Source organism: Mandrillus leucophaeus, unplaced genomic scaffold, assembly GCF_000951045.1.
Source record: "Mandrillus leucophaeus isolate KB7577 unplaced genomic scaffold, Mleu.le_1.0 Scaffold1001, whole genome shotgun sequence".
Lineage (NCBI taxonomy): Eukaryota > Metazoa > Chordata > Mammalia > Primates > Cercopithecidae > Mandrillus > Mandrillus leucophaeus.
Genome location: NW_012098111.1, coordinates 176,383 through 200,746, shown reverse-complemented (window position 1 = coordinate 200,746; position 24,364 = coordinate 176,383). Strand labels below are relative to the sequence as shown.

At 38.0% G+C, this 24,364-nt stretch overlaps 1 protein-coding gene across 3 annotated transcripts in view; it reads left to right on the top strand.

The window, feature by feature from the left end:
* SPATA18 (spermatogenesis associated 18) overlaps positions 1-18,067 on the top strand; it is a 46,516-nt gene extending 28,449 nt beyond the window's left edge. For 2 of the 3 annotated variants that reach the window (XM_011973322.1, XM_011973308.1), the window contains 6 exons: positions 1,343-1,501; positions 2,346-2,521; positions 4,995-5,118; positions 7,532-7,615; positions 15,297-15,342; positions 15,650-18,067. In XM_011973322.1, coding sequence (XP_011828712.1) covers positions 1,343-1,501; positions 2,346-2,521; positions 4,995-5,118; positions 7,532-7,615; positions 15,297-15,342; positions 15,650-15,657 — 597 coding nt within the window. In that variant the 3' untranslated portion in view covers positions 15,658-18,067. Of the gene's footprint in view, positions 1-1,342; positions 1,502-2,345; positions 2,522-4,994; positions 5,169-7,531; positions 7,616-15,296; positions 15,343-15,649 lie in introns of all 3 variants that reach the window. The other variant, XR_001005302.1, reaches the window with a different exon arrangement.
* Positions 18,068-24,364: the final 6,297 nt, after the last annotated feature.

Genomic DNA, 24,364 nt, shown 5'->3' with positions numbered 1-24,364 from the left:
TTCCTTCCTTCCTTCCTTCCTTCCTTCCTTCCTTCCTTCCTTCCTTCCTTCCTTCCTTCCTTCCTTCCTTCCCTTTCATTACAAATAGTTGGGGGGTGAATCATTTTCACAATCGATAACTATACATATATATATGAATAGTTATATAATATTTATTTAATTAGTTATATTGACCAGGCATTTGTTTAAGAAGTATCCATAAATGCCGGACTATCTCAAATGGGTTTATAAAAAGTTGATTTGCACTGTACCTTTTGTCTAATATGGGCATATTAGACACAGTGGATATATTATTGCTAATGGCTGTCATTTGGTTTCCTTTAGTTCTTAAAAAAAATTAGAAGGCTGTGATTGTGTTAACACTTCTGTTTATTTAATTAAGAGTAGTTATTAAAACTGCTAACATATCAGCTATTTGAGTATGGCAAATTTTAAAAGTGCATATATGTATCCTTCCAAAACAAATATGTTTGTTTTATGGGTTAATGCCATACAAAGATACTGAGAGTTCATGAGGAGAATTGTTAAATATTAAGAAACAAAACAAAACATTGGTATGAGAACAGAATTATCAGAAATACTGAATTTTATCCTGTATTTATTCATTTAAATCAGGGGTTAGCAAACCATGATCTATGGACCATATCTGGACCTGGCTCATATTTCTAAGAGAAATGCTACTGTAAGAATGTAAGAATGTTTTTAGATTTTTAAATGGTTGTAAAAAAAAGACAGAAACTGTATGTAGTTCAACATGCATACAATATTTGCTATCTGGCTCCTTATAGAAAAATGTTTGCCATCCCCTGGTTTATATAATTAAGAACCACTTACTGAGTTAGTTAAAGCTCTATCAATGTACAGGCCACGTCTTCTGTGCATAGCTGAGTTTTCCCAATGCTTACCACACCATAGGCATTTAATAAATATTTGTTGAATTAAAATATGCCAGGAAACATGTCTGAGTCTGGGTATGTGTTTATAACATGAACACTAGACTGATAATTTTCTCTTATTTCTTGACCAGTAATGTGATATTGGCATGGGCTGATAGCAGGGGATTTATTTCCTTCAATTTCCACACTGTCCTGTTTCCTGCACTCAGAATTTCTAGAACAATGGTCAACTGTCTTGATGTTAGTGAGCATGGATTATTATATGTTTATGTACTTTTCAAAATTAGAGATGTATTTTCTTCCAGATTAAAAATGTTTTTGATCAACTGTGTTTAGTTATCAGAAGATCAATATGATGTTGAAGCTTGGATTCTTTCTAATTCCTTGCTTTGGATCTCTTCATTTACCTCTTTTCACCAAAAAATTTGCTGCATTTTTATGTGCAGGAGGCATTCCATGTAGCAAAAATGGCATTCAGACATTTCAAGATCCGTGTGAGAAAATCATTGACACCATCTTACGTGGGGTCGAATGACTTTGAGAATGCTGTCTCGGATTATGTCATTTGTCATCTTGATCTATATGATTCTCAAAGCAGTGTCAATGTAAGTGTTGGGTCTCTTATTAGGACTGGGTTACTTCTGCTGCTGCTATTTATATTGAGTACTAATAACTCAGAAATCCATCCAATATTACATATTCTATGTAATGACAAAGAAGAAAGGAACAACATTCAATTTACTTGGTAGCACCTGCCATTATTGACTGTTTCTTCCTTAAAAATGTTATGGGGAAAAATTGTCTGAGTTTCTTTAGATAGGCTGTTATGGTCAGGAGATGGAATATCATAGTACTTAAGAGCAAGGATTTTGGGAAAAGTAAGTATGGATTTGCTTCCTGACTGTGACACTTACTAGCTGTGTGATCTTACACATTTACTTAATCTCTGTGTGCTTTAGTTTTCTAATCTTTCAGTGGGAGTAAAAATGTTCATTACCCCTAGAGTCACTGAGAACATTAAATGAAAGAAAGTAGGCAATTTGCTTAGCACAAGACTTGGCACATAGTTAACACTCAGTAAAAGCAAACTATTATAATGATTGTTACGGATTATGAACAATTCAGAGTTCTGTGTTGGCACATCATACCCTTGCCCAGAATAGAAAAATAAGGCAATGATAAATAAAAGCCACAGAAGGTTTTTTTCCTTGCTTTTTTAGGACTCTCTTGGCTTTTACTGTGTCGTTTCTACTCTGTGTCCTCTTTCCTCCTTCCCTGTGAATGAGTGGCAACATCTTTCTCCGTTTAGCACATGCACTGTTTCTCTGCTTTAACTTGTTTTGGCTCACATTCTCTTTTCCCATCTCCCATCAGTCCTAATATTCTTAGGATGTTAGAGTGTTTTTGTCACGAGCTGGTAACAAAGTGATGCCATCTTTTGTTTTTCAGGATGTGATCCGAGCCATGAATGTCAATCCCAAGATTTCATTCCCTCCTGTCGTCGACTTTTGCCTTCTCAGTGACTTCATCCAGGAGATATGTTGCATTGCCTTTGCAATGCAGGCCTTAGAACCACCCCTAGATATTGCATATGGGGCAGATGGAGAAGTTTTTAATGATTGCAAGTAAGAGACAGAGGAGCAGAAGCTAAGGGATTCATCATGAGTATATTGTCTTGTCTGTTTCCTGAGAACAATTTAGGGAAAAGAACTCTGGGTGGAGAAATTAACAGACACTACCTGATTTCCAGGCCCTACCATATACTTCTCTGTATTCCAGGGCAGGACCCACTCCTGGAGCTATTTTCCATTGAACATAACGTATTGGTCTTTGGGGGAGAACTAGTGAGGACTTGGAGCCTATCTAGAACATTTTTTAAAAGATGCTCTATAAATACAAATATGCATTACTTTCTATTGGTTTTTATTGCATTACTCAGGCCAGGATTCTCAAAGTATGATGTGTGGATCACCTGCATCAGAATTACTCAAGGTACTTGTTAAAAATACACATTCCTGGATTACATATCCTGATGTTTTATGCAGTAGGTCTAAGATGGGGCTCAGCAATCTGCAATTTAACAACCACCCAGGTGTTCCGTATGCGCACTAATGTTTGAAAGTTAATGCTCTTGACTCCATTGTCTAGGACCAATAGATTGCTACCAGCTTTTACAAGAGAAATATTCCCTTATAAATTAAAAGACATTAAACTAATTTAAAACATTGTATTGTGATTTCTTGAGATCACAGGATATAGCTGAAGATTATCTGGGAAGAAATCAAGCTAGTGGTTAAGAACACAGGCTCTGGCCTCAAGCTGCTTAGGTTCAAATTTCAGCTCCACCACCTATTAGCTGTATAATGTTAGGCATGCCACCTAATTTTTCTATTTCTTACTTTCTTCTCTATCCAATGGGGGAAATAATAATGCCTACTTCCTAGGGTCGTAGAAGGTTAGTTGAGATAATTCAGACAAAGCACTTAGGATGCTGTGCATGAAGCATGAAGTGAGTGCCCAGGAAATATTCGCTCTGGTTTTTTGTTCAGGTTGTAAAGTTATGCCCAGCATTCCTGCAAGTTTGCTGATGAGGGAGGATGGATAGTACCACTCAGAATCATTCACTTTCTTTCACTTATGCAAATCACAACAATAATGAACTTTCCAATTGCCTTATAGCATGTCATATTTTCTTGCCATTGCCCTGCTTCTAGTTTCTCCAACATGGATCAACTCATGGAAGAGTTGATATTAGGACATTACACTGCAGTTGGGTCTTTTTGGTTCCCTTACAGGGCACATTATCTTCATTTGTCTCCTTTATTTCTTTCTCCTTTAGAGGATTGATAGTTCCACTCAGAACCATTCAACTTTTTAGTTTAAGGATTCTGCACATGTCAAAGACTTCTGTAGGGTCTCTTGCTGACATGCCTTTAACCAGAGGGAATGTGCAGCCTCTAGGGCATTCTCTGGCCTGTGTGCCTGGACATCTGTGCAGCTGGAATTGGATTTTCTAACAATGATTGGATTTGGTTCTACTTCTAGAACTTCACAGAACAAGGCTAACCCTTTTTCACCCTGGCAGCCTTTTGTGCATTTGAAAGCAATTACTCAAATCCTCCTCCTTCTGGCCTCAGGACTTCAGGTTTTCTTCATATGAAGTAGGTTTAGGACTTCTTGACAAATAGATTCATTATCTTGGTCTGTGCACCTTTTAAAGAAAGTGAACTGACCAGTCTAGAGGGACTAACACCCTTTTTATTCTTATTCTCCATTAATTCAGCTAACTTGCAGTAGTTTTCTCTTTCTTTCTTTTTTAGCTTTCTGACAGTGTTTATTCATTTTGAGTACTACTGAAATCTGCTGTATTTTTACTTGTACTATGACTAAACCATATGTCTCCTCTGTTGGTGCAAATACTTTTTAGACTCAATTATAGGACCTCATATGTATTCACATTTTATTTTATCTTATTAAATTCAGCTTATTGTTCCAGCTTGCTGAGCTGTTTTTAATGTCATCTGTTTTTTTTTTTTTTTTTTTTTTTAGCTAACCACCTGCATCTTTGAGCATGTTTTCTGTATTTCATACAACTTATTCATAAACATGATAACTTATCACAATATTGAGAGAGAGCCCTCAGCATCTTCCTTCGGGTTTCTGTTAATCCATTAGTTACCTCTCTTTGGATATGATCATTGAATTAGTTTCCAATCCACCTACTTAAGTTAATCATCCTCCTACATTTCTTTTATTTTGTCCAGAAAGACAACATGAAAAATTCTGTGGGAAGCCTGATGGGACTTCAGATAGCTAGTCTATGTCTTTAGAATTCCCCTGAATTGCAACTCTTGTAATCCTGAGAAGAGAAGGAAAACAATTAGTTTGACATGATTTGGTCTTAGTGCATCCATGCTGGGTCCCAGTTATCATTACTTCCTGTTCTAAGAGGCCACAAACATTCTTTAATAACAGAATTTGTTCTATATTTACTTGGATCTGAGCATAATACAAAATGAAAATTCACACTGATGTTTTCCCCTAGATATGCTCCATAATTGCTTAACTTCTCTTTCTTGTTTTGTGTATTGAAAACAGATACCGCCGCAGCTACGACTCGGATTTCACGGCTCCCTTAGTCCTCTATCACGTGTGGCCTGCTCTCATGGAGAATGACTGTGTCATCATGAAGGGAGAAGCTGTCACCAGGAGAGGGGCTTTTGTACGGTGGCCTTGCATAGTGACAGTTCATCCCAAGTGTTTGATTCACAAGTTCGAGAACATTTATAAACCCAGAGATTCTATAAAAGAAGTTTATAAAAAGTTGATAAGATTTCATACAAAGGAGAGGATGGAGATGATCTCGAAAAGAACTGATTCTTTTCTTTGATTTTTCCATAATTCTGCATAATTTCCTAGAAGTAATTTCTTTACTTCTTGTTTTATTTAGAAGATAGAATCAGTCATGTTTACCTCCTCCATCTTAGAATTACTATGATATTTTAAAAACAAAGCCCTTTGAAGTTATCTTGTAGGAGGATTTCCATAATCCTAAGCATTTAAAATCAATTAACTTTCAGGAAGTGATTTGCCAAATTTTTAGTGACAATTCTCTATTTTGAGAAACTGTTAATGTGCCCTGTTTTTCTCTCCTTGGTATGATGTGTATGGAGTGGGGGGATGGAGACAAAGAGAGCAGAGGAGGTGGGAGAGAGGAATGAATCAGTTTGAGAAGGTTGCTTCCTATATCCACTGGCTATAGAACGTTTTGAACCTACAGAATATTAAATACTTGAACAGCCTTTAAAATGGAGTCTTAGGTTCCATATGTGAGCCTGTGGGTGTGTACGTGTTGTAGTGGGGATTGGGTGATGGAACTGGTGGTGCTTGGATATTCTGCATAGTTTATGTTATGTAGTTTTACTCCTGCCTTTCCTAGAAAGAGTTAAGTGAAGCCCCTTAGTCCAGAATGATGTACCATCGCACAGCTGGCTGATCTCTGTTCCTGTTCTCCTTGAACTGAAAAATAGGGGAAGTGCTTTACGGCAGCTTTCATACATACAGTGGAGAAGGGGAATATTTTATTTTAAAAGAACTTAAGAAAAGGGTTTTTGTAGCTTAAAAATCCCATTACAGTGAATACTATCTTAAAATGTTTTGTTCCATAAATGTTGAGCCCTTAGCTGGGTGCAGTGGCCCACACCTGTAATCCTAGCACTTTGGGAAGCCAAGGCAGGAGGATTGTTTGAGGAGTTTGAGACAAGCCTGGCAGCATAGCAAGACCTCATCTCTACAAAAAATAAACAAATTAGCTGGGCATGGTGGTGCATACCTGTAGTACCAGCTACTTGGGAGGCCGAGGAGGGAGGATTTTTTGAGCTGGAGAGGTTGAGGCTGTGTGAGCCATGATTGTGCCACTGCACTCCAGCTTAGGTGACAGAGTAAGATCCTGTCTTTTTTTTTTTTTTTTTTTGAGATGGAATCTCGTTCTGTTGCCCAGGCTGGAGTGCAGTGACATGATCTCAGCTCACTGCAACCTCCGCCTCCTGGGTTCAAGCGATTCTCCTGCCTCAGCCTCCTAAGTAGCTGGGATTACAGGCGCATACCACCACACCCAGCTAATTTTCATATTTTTAGTAAAGACGAGGTTTCACCATGTTGGTCAGGCTGGTCTCAAACTCCTGACCTCATGATCCACCCACCTCAGCCTCGTAAAGTGCTGGGATCAAAGGCATGAGCCACAACACCCGGCCTGAGATCCCGTCAAAAAAAAAAAAAAAAAAAAAGGTCGAGCCCATAGAAATACATATTGGGTTTTATTGACCTGACAGCTACACATGTTCTACAATAAAACATACTTCTTGCTCCTACAGCAGTCACTCTCTATTAAGAAGATCTTATCTGCAGTGCAGTTTGGAAAGGAGGGAGAAGAAATACCCACTATTCTTATGTTTTACATCAAATAGCAATTGCCTTTTAACTTCCTTCTTCTCTCCCATCAAGCTTATCATGAACATTTGTCCAAGCTTAAACCCTAAAACAAAATAATAGGAAGTTCTTCCTAAAACAAAGAATTTGGAAAAGAAAGGAGTTGAATTAAGGGAAATTTTAAGGATTTTACCAGTAAAATCTCAATTTAGTGAATATAGCTTTCTCCTTATTCATTTAGTTAGAAAGCAGATAGGCAGTAGTGGTGTTTCATTCATTCATCCAATGATATTTATTTATTCAATAGTTATTTATGACCCAAACACTGTATTTATATGCTAGAGATTTAGCAATAAATAAAACAGATACAAATCTCTACCCACATGGAGCTTACATTCTCCAGCACTAACAAACTCCTATGTAATTTCCAATAGCTTACTCACAAAAACATTCTACTGGCATCAAATACCAGAGTATCCCAAGGTTCATTGTAATGGGATTCTATTTAAAAAGTACCCTGAAGTTATTGCCACATATTGGGCAGCAATAAGAAGTGAAAGGAGTGTAGCTTGTGCAGATGATCAGTAATGGGCAAGTGTAATCATATCAGTAAGATTCTTACTCTGTGGGATATGCATGTTGTTTTAAGCCATGACAGTTTTCACAAACTCCTGACTATGTCTCTCTCTTTCTCTCTCTTTTTCAAGTGGAATTCGGTGCGATCTCTAAGTCGATGTCGAAGCAGGAGTTTAAGTCCCATTTGCCCCCGTAGCCAAATTGGTTTAAGCACGGTACATATCTATCTAATCATTTTTACACAAAATTCGTCTATGGTTGGCATTTTTTTGTTTTGTTTTTGCTTCAGCAGTACAAAAGAGATGATTATAAGTCTATAGGTGGAAAGAGAACCTGTTGCAATAATGCTGCTCCAAACTGATTTTTATATTACTGTAGGCTAAACAATTTATTATTCTAGAAAGAAGTAGAGGTAGTTTTATCTTTCTTTCTTAGTTCAAGGAATAGTAGATTTTATGTATTTCATAGTTTTATTTTTATCTTTGGATGAAATGGGCTATTAGATATCAGATAGTGGACTAAAGAGTGAATGGGATACCTTGGTCAACTGATCTTGGAACAAGTCCCTGGTTCCTCTAGAAATTTGTGTATGAGTTTGGAGAAATTGCTCAGATGGTCTGGATTTCAATACCTTATAAATGGCATTGCAGGTATTAATATATCTTCAACTTCAAATTAGAAAAAATAAGGTTTTTTGTGTGTATTAGTTTTTGGAAAGATTGTTAATACTTCTGTTAAAGAACAAAAGAACAGCAAAAACATCATGAAAACTATGAAGATAACATCCCTAAAAACATGATTATGGGCTGAGTAGGGTCGCCCACACCTGTAACTCTAGCACTTTCACAGGCTGAGGTGGGAGGATTGTTTGAGCCCAGGAGTTTGAGACCAGCTATGGCAACATGGGGAAACATCGTCCCTACAAAACAAAACAAAAATCCCCCCCAAAATTAGCTGGGCATAACAAAAAACTCCCCCACAAATTAGCCAGGTATGGTGGCATGTACCTGTAGTCCCAGCTACTTAGGAGGCTGAGCTGGGAGGATCACCTGATCCCAGGGAGGTCGAGGCTGCAGTGAGCTGTGATTGTACCACATTGCACTCTAGCCTGGGTGAGAGAGTGAGACCCTGTCTTAAACAAAACAAAACAAACCCCCCCAAAACAATTTTAAAAATTATGATGCACCACTATTAATTTATTCAACACATATTTAGTCAGTGCCTTTTGAATACAGGGTTAGAACAAGACATGTGGGCAACAGGAAGGCTAACAATGTGCTGTTCCCCAAATAATAATTATTTAAATATTTATTCAACCTTGTTTTAGAGAGAGTAGTAGAGAAGGAGAATCACATTCGGCAACCCTACATACTTTTCTGAAACTGCTTCTAGCATGCAGCTGTAGCCCCAAAGTTGCAAAACTTCCTCAGCAAAACAAAAACAAAACCAAAAACTCCACAGTTGATGAGACTCAGCTTCCTTACTGACTTTTTTCTTTTTTTTATACTTTTAAGTTCTGGGTTATATGTGAAGAACATTCAGTATTGTTACATAGGTATACACGTGCCCTGGTGGCTTGCTGTACCCATCAACCCGTCACCTACATTAGGTATTTCTCCTAATGTTATCCCTCCCCTAGGCCCCTACTCCCCGACAGGCCCCAGTGTGTGATGTTCCCCTCCCTGTGTCCATGTGTTCTCATTGTTCAACTCCCACTTATGAGTGAGAACATGCAGTGTTTGGTTTTCTGATCTTGTGATAGTTTGCTGAGAATGATGGTTTCCAGCTTCATCCATGTCCCTGCAAAGGACATAAACTCATACTTTTTATGGCTGCATAGTATTCTGTGGTGTATATGTCCCACATTTTCTTAATCCATTCTATCATTGATGGACATTTTGGGTTGGTTTCAAGTCTTTGTTTTTGTGAGTAGTGCCGCAATAAATGTATGGGTTCATGTGTCTTTACAGTAGAATGATTTATGATCATTTGGGTGTATGCCCAGTAATGGGATTGCTGGGTCAAATGGTATTTCTAGTTCCAGATCCTTGAGGAATTGCCACAATCTCTTCCACAATGGTTGAACTAATTTATACTCCCACCAACAGTGTAAAAGCGTTCCTATTTTTCCACAACCTCTCCAGGATGTGTTGTTTCCTGACTTTTTAATGATTGCCATTCTAACTGGCGTGAGATGGTATCTCATTGTGGTTTTGATGTGCATTTCTCTAATGATCAGTGATGATGAGCTTATTTTTCATATGTCTGTTGGCTGCATAAATGTCTTCTTTGGAGAAGTGTCTGTTCATATCCTTCACCCACTTTTTGATGGGGTTGTTTTTTTTCTTGTAAATTTGTTTAAGTTCTTTGTAGATCCTGGATATTAGCCCTTTGTCAGATGGAGAGACTGCAAACATTTCCTCCCATTCTGTAGGTTGCCTGTTCACTCTAATGATAGTTTCTTTTGCTGTGCAAAGGCTCTTTAGTTTATTAGATCCCATTTGTTAATTTTGGCTTTGCCCATGCCTATGTCCTGAATGGTATTGTCCAGGTTTTCTTCTAGGATTTTTTGTGGTCCTAGGTCTTACATTTAAGTGTTTGGTCCATCTTTAGTTGATTTTGATAAAAGGTATAAGGAAGGGGTCCAGTTTCGGTTTTCTGCATATGGCTAACCAGTTTTCACGACACCATTTATTAAATAGGGAATCTTTTCCCCATTGCTTTTTTTTTGTCAGGTTTGTCAAAGATCAGATGGTTGTAGCTGTGAGGTTTTATTTCTGAGGCCTTTGTTCTGTTCCATTGGTCTATATATCTGTTTTGGTACAAGTACCATGCTTGGTTACTATAGCCTTGTAGTACAGTTTGAAGTTGAGTAGCATGATGCCTCCAGCTTTGTTCTTCTTGCCCAGGATTTTCTTGGCTAGGAGGGCTCTTTTTTGGTTCCATATGAAATTTAAAGTAGTTTTTTCCAATTATGTGAAGAAAGTCAGTGGTAGCTTGATGGGGATAGCATTGAATCTATAAATTACTTTGGACAGTATGGCCATTTTCATGATATTGACTCTTCCTATCCATGAGCATGGAATGTTTTTCCATTTGTTTGTGTCCTCTCTGATTTCCTTAAGCAGTGGTTGGTAGTTCTTCTTGAAGAGGTCTTTCACATCCCTTGTAAGTTGTATTTCTAGGTATTTTATTCTCTTAGTAGCAATTGTGAAAGTGAGTTCACTCATGATTTGGCTCTCTGTTTGTCTGTTATTGGTGTATAGGAATGCTTGTGATTTTTACTCATTGATTTTGTATCCTGAGACTTTGCTGAAGTTGCTTATCAGGTTAAGGAGGTTTTGGGCTGAGACGATGGGGTTTTCTAAATATACAAGCATGTCATCTGCAAACAGAGACAATTTGACTTCCTCTTTTCCTAATTGAATACCCTTTATTTCTTTCTCTTGCCTGATTGCCCTGGCCAGAACTTCCAACACTATGTTGAATAGTAGTGGTGAGAGAAGGCATCCTTGTCTTGTGCCGGTTTTCAAAGGGAGTGCTTCCAGTTTTTACCATTCAGCATGATATTGACTGTGGGTTTGTCATAAATAGCTCTTATTATTTTGAGATATGTTCCATAGATACCTAGTTTATTGAGAGTTTTTAGCATGAAGGGGTGTTGAATTTTATCGAAGGTCTTTTCTGCATCTATTGAGATAATCATGTGGGTTTTGTCATTGGTTCTGTTTATGTGATGGATTACGTTTATTGATTTGCATATGTTGAACCAACCTTGCATCCCAGGAATGAAGCCAGCTTGATCATGGTGGATAAGGTTTTGATGTGCTGCTGGAGTCGGTTTGCCAGTATTTTATTGTGGATTTTCGCATCGACGTTCATCATATTGGCCTGAAATTTTCTTTTTTTGTTGTGTCTCTTTCAGGTTTTGGTATCAGGATGATGCTGGCCTCATAAAACGAGTTAGGGAGGATTCCCTCTTTTTCTATTGTTTGGAATAGTTTCAGAAGGAGTGCTACCAGCTCCTCTTTGTACCTCTGCTGTGAATCCATCTGGTCCTGGACTTTTTTTGGTTGGTAGGCTATTAATTAGTGCCTCACTTTCAGAACTTGTTATTGGTCTATTTAGGGATTCAACTTCTTTCTGGCTTAGACTTGGGAGGGTGTATGTGTCCAGGAATTTATCCATTTCTTCTAGAATTTCTAGTTTATTTGTGAAGAGGTGTTTATAGTATTCTCTAATGGTAGTTTGTATTTCTGTGGGATCAGTGATGATATCCCCTTTATCATTTTTTATTGCATCTATTTGATTCTTCTCTCTTTTTTTCTTTATTAGTCTGGCTAGCAGTATATCTATTTTGTTGATTAAAAAAAAACAGCTCCTGGATTCATTGATTTTTTGAAGAGTTTTTCATGTCTCCGTGTCCTTCAGTTCTACTCTGATCTTACTTGTTTCATGTCTTCACGAAGTTCTTGTGCTGTGTTCAGCTCCATCAGGTCATTTATGTTCTTTTCTACATTGATTATTCTAGTTAGCAATTCGTCTAACCTTTTATCAAGATTCTTAGCTTCCTTGCATTGGGTTAGAACGTGCTCCTTTAGCTTGGAGTTGTTTGTTATTACCCACATTCTGAAGCCTGCTTCTGTCAGTTCATCAAATTCATTCTCCATCCAGTTTTATTCCCTTGCTGGCGAGGAGTTGTGATCCTTTGGAGGAAGAAAGGCATTCTGGTTTTTGGAATTTTCAGCCTTTTGCACTGGTTTTTCTCCATCTTTGTGGATTTATCTACCTTTGGTCTTTGATATTGGTGACCTTTGGATGGAGCCTTTGAGTGGACGTACTAATCCTTTCTGTTTGTTTCTTTGCCTTTTAACACTCAGGTCCCTCTGCTGTCAGCCTGCTGGAGTTTGCTGGAGGTCCACTTCTGACCATCTTTGCCTGGGTATCACCAGCAGAGGTTGCAGAGCAGCAAAGATTGCTGCCTGTTCTTTCCTCTAGAAGCTTCGATCTAGAGTGGCATCTGCCAGATGCCAGCCATAGCTCTCCTGTATGAGGTGTCTGTTGGCCCCAGTTGGGAGGTGTCTCCCAGTCAGTATACACAGGAGTCAGGGCTCCACTTGAGAAGGTAGACTGACCCTTAGCAGAGCTCAAACGCTGTGCTGGGAGGTTCCTTGCTCTCTTCAGAGTCATCAGGCAGGGATGCTTAAGTCTGCTATAAGCCCCTGACTAGGGCTGCTGCCTTTTTTACAGAGATGTCCTGTCCAAAGAGGAGCAATCTGCCAGTGTGACCACAGCAGCCTTGCTGAACTGCAGTGTGCTCCACCCAGTTTGAACGTCCCAGCAGCTTTGTTTACACTGTGGCCATAAAACCGTCTACTCTAGTCTCAGCAATGGCGGACATCCCTCCCCACACCAAGCTTGACTGTCCCTGGTGGATCTCAGATTGCTGCTGTGCTGGCAGCCAGAATTTCAAGCCAGTGGATCTTAGTTTCCTGGGCTCGGTGGGGGTGGGACCCGCTGAGCCAGACCCCTTGGCTCCCTGGCTTCATCGCCCCCTTTCCAGGGGAGTAAATGGTTCTGTCCCCCTGGTGTGCCAGACGCCACTGGAGTATGAAAAACAAACAAACAAACAAAAGCCCCTGCAGCTAGTTTGGTGTCTGCCCAATTGGCTGCCCGGTTTTGTGCTTGAAACCCAGGGCCCTGGTGAGGTAGTCACTGGAGAAAATCGCCTGGTTTGCGGGTTGCGAAGACCGTGGGACAAGCGCAGTATCTGTGCCCGAGTTCGTGGGACAAGCGCAGTATCTGTGCCCGAGTTCCCCAGGCTCAGACCCTGAGGCTTCCCTTGGGTAGGGGGAGTATTCCCTGGCCTTTTGCACTTCCCAGGTGAGGCGACGCCCCACCATGCTTCGGCTCGCCCTCCGCGGGCTACACCCTCCGTCCAACCAGTCCCAATGAAATGAACTGGGTACCTCAGTTGGAAATGCAGAAATCACTTGCCTTCTGTGTTGATCTCGCTGGGTGCTGCAGACCAGTGTTATTCCTATTTGGCCATCTTGAATCTCCTCCCCCTTACTGACTTTAATGAGCATCTGTAGTGACTCCCCCATGCTCCTTATCATACATCCTTTCTGGATCTGATGGATGCTAGATTTGGGAGGGACACAAAAATGGCAAAAACATGTTATCTTCTCTGAATAGACCTTAATATAGGAAGATCACGAGATTGTGTCTTTTGCAGGAACATGGATGGAGCTGGAGGTCATTATCTTTAGCAAACTAACACAGGAACAGAAAACAAAATACCTTTCTCACTTATAAGTTGGCACTAAATGATGAGAACACATGTACACAAAGAGGGAACAGCAGACACTGGGGCCCACCAGAGAGTGGATGGTGGGAGGAGGGAGAGGATGGGGAAAAATAACTAATCAGTACTAGGCTTAATATTTGGGTGATGAAAATCTTTCCAAAAATCCCCCATGACAAGGTTTTACCAATATAACAAACCTGCAGATGTACCCCTAAACTTAAAAAGAAAAATAAAGTATAGGAAAGAGAAAGATTATTATGATTTAAACAGATTAGCTGAATGTGATACAGTCAACAAATCAATACATCCATACTATGATACAATATGATAGTCAATAAAAGAAGCAGAAAGGGCTAGAGTCATTAGATGAGATAGAGATTCCTCCCAGATTTGATCATGAAGAAGGCATTCATGGGGGAGGTAGTATTTAATTTGGTGTTTTAGAATGGGTGGCTTTCAATGGGCTAGGAAATTGGGAAGGAATATTCAGGTGAAGAAAATGACCTAAAAAATGATAGGCAAATGGAAAAGTCATACATCTAACACAATCCTTTTGCTCTTGGAGATTTCATATAGCTTCATTATCCTTTTTCATAAGTAAGTATTTATGGTAAGTAAAAGCAAAACAATAGTGTAGTTAGTGGACTGTTAAATAAAAAGGAAACCTTGGGAGCGTGATACTGAGAGAACCACAATTCCCCATTCTAAGGGGAAATGGCATATCAGAAGAAAATACCATTAGATACTTATTGTGCAATAGCCATGGCAAATTCTAACTCCGAAATCCCATTGAAAGGCTTATTCATAGGCAATGTCCTCTGTGAAAATCCCTTATACCTTCTCTTTCTTATGTTGTGCTCAGAAAGAACACATTAATTTAAACTTTACATGAGAATAAAATCTAATTTCAAAGGTGTGACTGCAGCCAACTTTCTATCTGTTTCCATCATCCCCTTGCCACAACAAAACTGGGTATACCTGAAAAATAAAACACAAATATTTTTGGTTAGTCAGGTTTCTTTTTGCTTATGTGGGGTCTTGATTCATTCAGAATGGATTCCATCTTTATCAGCATCTATTTATCTAGAGTGTTTGAAAGCTCAGAGGAAGGATGATGCTTGTAGACACTTACTCCTGATCGGCTATGTCAGAGACCTGTGGTTCCAGTGCAGTACCTTCTACTTAGTGAAAGTAAAGATGAGATTTGAAAGATGATGATTTTCTGGTTGCCTGGTGACCCTTCTTAATAGAGCAGAGTTTGTGACTTACAATTTTTATAAAGGATCTTCCAGAGATTATATCATCATTTTAGCTTTAATTTGTGAGATTTGACTTCAGTATGGCTGCTCTTAGGCCAATGAACCCAGCTTTTAACTAATAATATAATTTAAACCAAATTGAGTGTTCACATACTTCAGAAGTCTAAAAAGAATTACAATAGTCAACCTTAGGGTGAAAAATCATAGTGCTAAAGTGCCTCAGAGCAAGCTATTTGGTTGGTTTTAGGGGAAAAAAATATGCCAAAAGAATTTATCTTTTGAGTTCTATCTACTGTGTAATTCACATTATTCTTTTACATTTTCCAGATGTCTCGAAGTCGGAGTCCTTCTCCAATAAGATGTGGATTGCCAAGTAAGTGGGATTAGTTCAGATGGATCAAATTTTCTGCTTTTTAATACTCCTTCTAGTACTTAGCACTGAGCAGCAAAATGAATGTTTTGCTTCCTAGGGAGCATCTTTTTCTTACTCCTCACACCTTTCATGTCTGGGCCTCTGGCTGATAATACCTTGGCAGGACCCATGGGTCATGTAAAAGGAGCTTCCAACCAAGAGGCTTCATTGCCATAAACCTAGATTAACTGCCTCTTTCATTTAGGTGCTTCCAAAAGAAAATTGAAGAAAGTGACCATAATAATGAACTGTTTATTTTTCTCCCTAGGATTTTAAAACCACCAGACCTGCTCCTTTGCCCCAGTGTGTGGAAACAGCTGCCTTCTCCGGTGCCTCCATCTGCCTTCTGTGTCTGCCTCAGACCTCACTTAAGATAATGTCAAAAGACAATTCTGTGTATCGCTGCACACAGAGAGTTAAATGTTTTGGCTTGACACATGTGTAACTTTAGATATATTGCATTCTATTTTATTTTATAGATACTAATTCCATTAATTTCATAAAAATGATTGTATAGGCATTTAGGATCATATTCATTCGAAGCAAAGTCCATTACAAAGGGTCAGGATTTCCATCCCAAAACACTAGGCTCTTTTATGGGAACTATGTGAACTGAAGTGGAAAGCGTTTACCATGCTGAGGCTAAAAGAAAAGATGAATCATTTTAGTTTGTAGATGGATCATTAAGTATAATTGTTGGTATCAGCTTTAGCTCAAAACCAGTATTAAGTGTTTCAGTTTCCTTTTAAGGTTTGGAAGAGAGCCCTAATCTCAGGTTGGGGAGCTCATGTTAGTAGCAGTGACTTAAGGCTAAGTGTAGAAGATAATTTAAGATATATTTTCTTTATATGTTAGCCCACTAATTATATTTATTAGTTGTCTTGTTTTTCTGTTCTGATTTTGAGAGTGCCCAATTTGGTTTAGTTGAGCAATGAATGTCAAAGCTACTTAGTTGAGAAAATTTCCTCGTTCCATAAATGTAGAACAGTGATTTGATTAGAAGCCAGCATTGAGATAAATGTTGATTACCTCATGCATATCTCCTGGGAATATTTCAAACTGTTTTAATGCGTATGTTATATATAAAAGTTTCTTGGGACATGCTCTTCATCTGTTCTACCTAGTTATTTGCAAATTCAGACCTGTTGAACTCTATCTGATGAAAACTATTTAAACTCAAGGCCCAAACTAGGGGCAGCATTTACTGATATTAAATTGAGTATATATCCCTTGACTTCTTCACTGTCAAATACTTTTGAAACTTCACGTTCAAAATGAGAATAGAATGTTGCTTTCTTGCAATAAGTAATGTTCTTTCTGCCTTTTTTCACTTTTAAGCCAGCCTTAAACACAAGCCTCACAAACATCTACTTTCTCCATATACCTTTGAGAGAGACATTGAATTGGCCTCAGCTCAGTTTTGCATAAGCTCAGTGCCAGAACCAGTACCTGATGCTTTTCAGGTGAAAACAAAACAAACAGCTTATCTAAAGCACCTTACCCCAGTGCTGGAGGTTTGTGGGGCCTCTTCAGTGCCTGCCCCTTGAGTCTAATGGTCACCACCTCATTCTGAAGTATGAGTTGAATTTTTTGCCCTCTTTGCATATTTACATAGTCATCACTTTGAAGCAATGCAGTGTGCTGGAAGGAGCACTATCTGCCTAGGTAACTACTAGTCATGACTTGGTCATCAGCTTGCTTTGTGGCATTGAGCAAGTTACTTCACTTCTCTGAGTCTTGTTTTTATCATAGGGTGAGGAGGTTGGATACTATTAGTGCCTCTCTTAACCCTACAGACTCAATGTTCCCTTTTATAACAAGTGTTTTATTCTGAATATGAAATGAAAATCAAAGTTAATATAATCATTTTTGTGCACATATAATTTTAAGCAATGAACATAGTACCCTAACTATAATATAAAGCAGAAAAAAGAAGGCAATTTTTAATAAAATAAAATTTATTTCAATAAAAAAGCTTGTGTATAACCACTCTGGAAGAAAAAATTAAGTCATTAGATGGCTGAACCTGAGTGTAGAGCCACCAGCTACAAATGAAGAAAAATGTGTGTATTGGCAACAGAAAATTATGGTGTTGTCGTTGGATGTGACTTTCTGAAGTGGTGGGAAACTCTTGCTGACGTTTTAAACAAGAAAAACTTATAGTCTTGCCCTGATTTACACAGTGGTCGCATTTCTGGAAATTTCAAGTATATATTAAAACCATGAAACAGTTACTGTGTGTTATATGTTAAAAGGTCCTCACTAATATCTCACTAAGTAATGAGAATGCCTACATACCAGATTTTTTTTTCAGGAGCCAAGCACATATTCCGACTTGGAAAAAGGCACAGGTAGCTCACTTTATTTGCTTTCTACCCTGCCTGGCCACTTGCTGTTTCTTAAGTTTCTAATTTGAGCTGTAACTACACAAGGAAAGCTAAATAGTCTGGAAAATTTTTGGAAAGAATCCACAGAGCCAAAGGAGACTGACTGACCTATACTCATTTTATCTGGGGATGTACCTTACCCTTGGAGACTTCAAAAAATGAAAAGCTCTTATTTTGTAACCTGGGTAAATGTTAGTTTCTATTTTTGGCTTAACATCTAATAATAACATTTAAAAAGTGCTTTTGTAACTATTAGTTATTTGCAATAAAATGCTTTCCTTCCACAGTCCCAAGTTCAATGATGTCCTTTACCCATCTATAATCTCTGTATTCATCCATTTTCACACTGCTATAAAGAGCTACTTAGGCTGAGTAATTTATAAAGAAAGAGGTTTTTTAATTGACTCATAATTCCACACGGCTGGGAAGCCTCAGGAAACTTACAGTCATGGCATAAGGTAAAGGAGAAGCAAGTGCCTTCTTCACAAGGTGGCAGGAGAGAGAGGCAAGGAGGGAACTGCCAAGCACTTTTAAAACATCATATCTTGTGAGAACTCACTATCACGAGAACAGCATGGGGGAAACTGCCCCCATGATCCAGTCACCTCCCACCAGGTCCCTCCCTCGACACATGGAGATTACAATTTGAGATGAGATTTGGATGGGGATACAGAACCAAACCATATCAATGTCTGTGGCCCAAACCAGGACCATAAATTCATTCAGAAATACTTACTGCACTCTGCTCTGAGGAAGACCATGGGATTGCTGCAATTCCATATTGTAGCCTTAATTGCTAGCTATGTTTTATTCACAGCTCATTATCATGTTCAAGACACTTTCTCTGAGTAGTGTTTTACCATTTTGTGGAGCTTTCACTTACATTATTTCACTTACCACAGCAATCTAAGTGTGTCAACTTTATATGTAAAGAACCTGTTCATCCAATACACTATTCAGTCTTGTTCCAAGACTGACTTTTATTTCAGAATGAGATTCTATCCTGTTCTTTTTGTTTCTTCATGACATACAGTATCAGTTTTTCTATTTATTGATTGTTCATTTATTCATTCATAGTCTTATTGAATACCTCCTCTGTGCTACCCATAATGTACACTTCCAGGGATATAGTGGTGGACAAGGCTCTGGTTTTTATGGAGTTTTATGTCATGTCCAGTTGCATTCCTTGATGGTTTTTGTGTCATAGAGAGCAGATATGATGGAAGAAATAAATAAAATAAAAGTATAGCAAAATTAAAAGAGAAAATGTTATACATCAGTTGAAGGATTTAAATACATGAATTTATGGAGCAAATACCTGTACATAAAAAACTTTGAAAGGTAATAGTAGAAAAATAGTACGATGAAGTACAAAATAGAGTGTAACTCAATTATGTCAGCCACAAGTGAATTACTCAGTCCTTTAACAAAGATTTATTAAGCCTATAATCCTAGGATCATTAATAATAAAATGAGTGTAGGGAGAAGGACAGGCTCATAAGATCAATTCTTGCACCTCCCATGACCAGAGCTGGGTGCTCCACCTGCTGTATTCCTAAGTAAATGCAATTTGCAGGTCATTCTAATTTCCTTTTAAGTACTCCACAAATCCTTCATGAGGTGAATTGCTGCCAATAGCATTCTATAACGTTTGGGTTGAGTGGAAGATTTCTTAGTAGTATTGCTTTGAATAATTTCATGCCTATAATTAAAGGCAAGGTGCTATGGAGCTTTTTAAGCAACTAATGTTACACACCGCATGAAGTCATTGAAACATGAGCCCAGGAGCCCCTATAGGTAAGTGACATTCAGTATATGCCACTTAAATACCAAAGCAGTGAAGTGCATTGGCCTTACTTAATACAGCATGGGCAGAGTCCTTAAAAATAAAGCAGGAGCTAATTTTCTTATTTCAAAATGAAATGCAATGGGACAATTTTACTCTTAAAAAACTGCCTACTGGGTGTCAGCATGAACATCGTACTTTCTATAGTATTATTGACAACTGCCTATCAACACCAAGCAGCTATCTCTATTCTTTGCTGGGTAAGCAATAAATGAATGTAATAAATGGTTATGTTACAGGTTTATTTCAATGTAGTTTAAGCCATAATTTTGGAGATACAGTGGAAATAAGTGTATTAAAATGTGGGATAAAATATGTCTTACAAAACTATTTAGTAATTGTCATTTGATGAATCAGACACTTCAACAATTGATTTCTGTGAATTGGACACTTCAACAATTGATTTCTGGGGTTGGGATGCTGAGGATTGAGTGGGACATTTTCCTCCTACTTATTTCTGTTTTCTTAGGCCAGGGAACAGGTTTCAGAACCATGTCTTTAGAATAATAGACTTAGGATTGGCCCAGCTCTGTGGGTCACAAGTTTGAAGTTGGAATGGAAAAACGTTATTTGTTCATTCATCATTCATTCATTTAAGAAGCACTTGCTGGTGCTTTATTAAGTAGTGTTCCAAGTACTGCATTAGACTCTGAGGATAGGATGGTGAGAAAGACTTTCAGTTACGGAGAGAGTGCTCTCAGCACTCCTTGGCAGTGTGTACCTATGGGATAGATCTGTGATCTTTATGAAAGATGGGGCAGTGGTTGTTAATGACATCTTGTTTGGGAGATAATAGTAAGTCCATGATGTTGATAGAGGGTTGAATCAATCTTTCCTGGCACTGTCACCTGGAAGCCCAGACTTAGCAATGTGTAATAACTCATTCAGGCTTCAAACAGGAGGTTTCCCTGCCCAGTGTAACATACAGTGAGAACGGATCTGAGAAAATCCAGATGCTGCCTAAGTAAGGTGTTGAAAATGCCAAGCAGGGCCCAAAGGACCTTGCACGCACCCTTAGGAATAAGACTTTAGAACCAGAGAAGACACTGAGGTTGGAGAATCTACTTTCCACAGAATTACTTTCAGGAGCCCTGCCTAGGAAAGCCTCCCCACTCCACACTTTATTAGCAAATTCCTGACATTTCACTTTTAGAATTTTACTCAGACTGAAGAAGTTGAAGGATGTTAGAATGCAAATGCACATAATTCAGAGCAGTAACCCCATAGCATGAATGAGGTTTTAGATTCTTCCTGAAAGCCATATGGGTAGAGGGAGCAATCCAGACTCATAGGGCCCTTAGTACATGATCAGGGTTGGCAGGTTGTGTAAGGAAAACTTTTTTTCTCTGAGTTGAATAGTCAAGGGCACGAAACCACGTTTTGTCTATTTCCACTGTTGTGTTTGGCATGAACACAGTCTTACTGGCCTGTGAGAGAGTTGTAGTTTTCTAAGGCAGCTTCACCTTAGAAATGGTTATCTTTGATCCAAGATCTATTTGTCTATACTATAGACTGTTGCTTATGACACCTCTTTGTTGCAAATCATTGACTTGCTCTGATGTGACTAACTTCTGTTTTTTCTTAGTTTGATTTGAAATTTCCTAACTGGAAAAAAAAGTTTGGGGAGGAGGCAGGGAAAGAAAAATAAAAGAAAAACTCCCTAATTTTCTTTGATTGGAAAAATATATTTCTTCTAGATGTTCTAAGAATGATGGCATAACAATACTTTTTGTTGATAATTTGGCAGAAAGCTTAGGATGTTCATAGGTTTCCCAAAATATCTTCTGAAAGGTACTAATAACTGGTACTTAATCCAGCATTTACCATGTACCTGACATTGTGCCAAAACTTTACATTATTAAACTCATTTCACACAGGGAGAAGTTGAGGCTTAAGGTTATTATTAAGTAATCTGCCCCAGGTCACATAGCTAGTATATGTTGGAGTGAAGGTTCAAACCCAGGTTTTCTGATATAGAACCTACCCTCTTGTCAATAACTCTATAGGATGTCAGTATGATTTAGAGTGAAAATGAGTCCTATGGTCAGACAGGCCTGGAAAACACTGAGGTAAGAGTGAGTTTAACAGGTCTTCTTCTAATCCTCTACTGTGCATGGGAATCTTTTAAGAAGAAGAATGTAATATGCAGCATTCTCCAAACTGATTTCACCAAGGAACCCCTTTCTTCATGAAGCTCTTGCCACTGTACTGTGCCAGAATATCTGTTTTAGAAAATGCTTCCTTGGGACCTGTTTCCTTCAAATTAAAGATGTTGCTGACCATTTGGAGTTATGCTTTATCACCAGATAAACAGAGTTGTCACCCAAAAAATTATCTACGAAGTAAAAGGTCAAAACCTTTTACAGAAATCTCTTTATATCTATGTTTTCCTTTCGTCTATTCTATCTTTCCCTTTCTTCTATTTTCTACACTCTTCTATCAACTGTATCATAAAATAAAATTCACTTGAGCCCTAATATTTATGTCAGTGTTGTTTTTCCTGTGTTTCTATTTTTCCTTAAGTCTCTTACCGTGTTGTACCTTTTCATCTTCACTTCTATTTTTCCTCCCTGCTTCTCTTATAAATTCTTTCCTTCTCATGGTTTCAGTTTTCCTAGTTAATCTCCTTGATGCAAATCCATTTATACTTCTTAAATACAGGTACTCATAAGCCAGGCACAGAAAGACAAAAATACCACATGTTCTCACTCATGGGGGAGTTAGAAAAAGTTGATCTCATGGAGGTAGAAAGTAGAATGATCGTTACTAGTGGCTGGGATGGGTGCGTGTCTTTTGGGGGGATTGGGGGAGATAAAGAGAGGTGTGTTAATGGGTACAAACATACATGCAGATAGAAAGAATAAGTTCTAATGTTCAACAGCACATTAGGGTGACTACAGTTAATAACAACATATATTTCAAAATATCTAGAAGAGAGGGCTTGCAATGTTCCCAACACAACAAAATGATAAATGCTGAAGGTGATGGATATCCTAAATACTGTGACTTGATTATTACACATTCTATGCATGTAACAAAATATGATATGTACCCCATAAATATGTAGAAATATTAGGCATCAAAAAATTTACAAAAAAATACAGGCACCTAATCTTAAATGGAATTATGAACCAATGAAGGTAACAAATACATATTATTCAAAATTAGGACACACTAAATAGCATTTCATATGAATATTCATTTATATTACAATTCATGAATGTATTTTATGAACATTTCAAATTATCTTTCACATTTAAAAATATATGGATTATTAAAAAGTGACAAGTTTTAAGATGAATTACAGTTCCAATAAGTCTGAGGTTTGAATATACTTAGATCTTGAGCAACTTCAATGAAAATGTTGACTAGTATTTTCAAAGTTTGTTTGATGATGAAAATCACTTGGCTTGCTTATTAGAGGTAAACTCTTGGATCCCACCTCAAGCTTCCTGGATCAAAATCTCCAGGGACATCTGTATTTTCAATATCAGTAGGCAAGTTTGAAAAACACTGGTCTGGACCATCCTTAATGCCCAACAAGGAGAATATTGCAAAAATAAATTATTGCATATATGATGGGGCAGCATCATATATGCAATAGATGGAAATTTCCAAATGGAAAATGATGTCTCCATTTAAAAGACTCTAAGAATATTAAGTTATTTGTTACAATCCAGAAATAGATAATTTACTGAAAATTCATGTGTATTTTTATCTGCATACATGCAGATTAAAAATGGCTAATTATGGGCTATGCAGTTAAATTTTCAATAAAAGGAGAAGGATGAGAAAGTATAGTAGTTCTTTCTTCCCTAGAGGTTAAAATTTGCTTATCTTGTGGTTTATATTTGGACAGCTTGTGTGTTGAACTGACAAAATATGTTTTCTTACTAAACTTATAAGTCATTTCCTTCCATCTTACAGGTCTGTGTTCACTGTGTGTAATTGAGATTTGTAGTCACAGACTTAGAATAATGAGTCCATATTGGTCATTGTTCGATTAGTCATGGTCGTCTGCCAAATAGAGCTAGATGTCACCTGGATGATTCAGATTTGGGAACATCTTTATAATTATTCATATGAGTCTCTAGAGAAAAATCTAAAATGGAGTGACACTGGCATTCAAATATTAGATCTCACAAGGTGGCTCAACTAAAATTTTCCCAAACACTGAATAGAAAAATTTGGCTTTTTCTGTTTACTTGGCAAAGTACCAAATGTTCCAAAGATAATACTGGAATTGAACTTGTTGTAATTTCCATTCATGAAAATTGAAGTATTTTTCTTCTTTTCAAGTCTGGGTATAATTTCTTATCATTACAGTATCTTAATGTTGACAAGTAGGTTCTGAAAATCTCCAGGAAAGGGCCAAATGTAACTCCACTTGGAGTGTGCCAGCATTTCAAATACATGGGCTAATAGATCTAAGAGATGCCTTGGTGGCAATGACAGATTTTCCTCCTTGTGTTTTCCTTGTCTGAATTAAACTTTTCTTCATCAAATAGCCAAAAGTGATAATGTAAGACAAAAATGACACTGATTACTGTAAACAAAAGTTGTACAATTTCTTGGGATGAGCTCTCCCTCTGTAACCAAACTTGATCCACAACTGGAGGAAAATCTAGGGACATAAATCAGTTCCCATCATTGATCCTATTAGGGTCTCTCTAGTTCACCTAGGCCTGGCATTTCCCTGGGAAATGTATGGAGTTAGCCACGAGATGGCAATGTTGGTTAGGAAATGAGA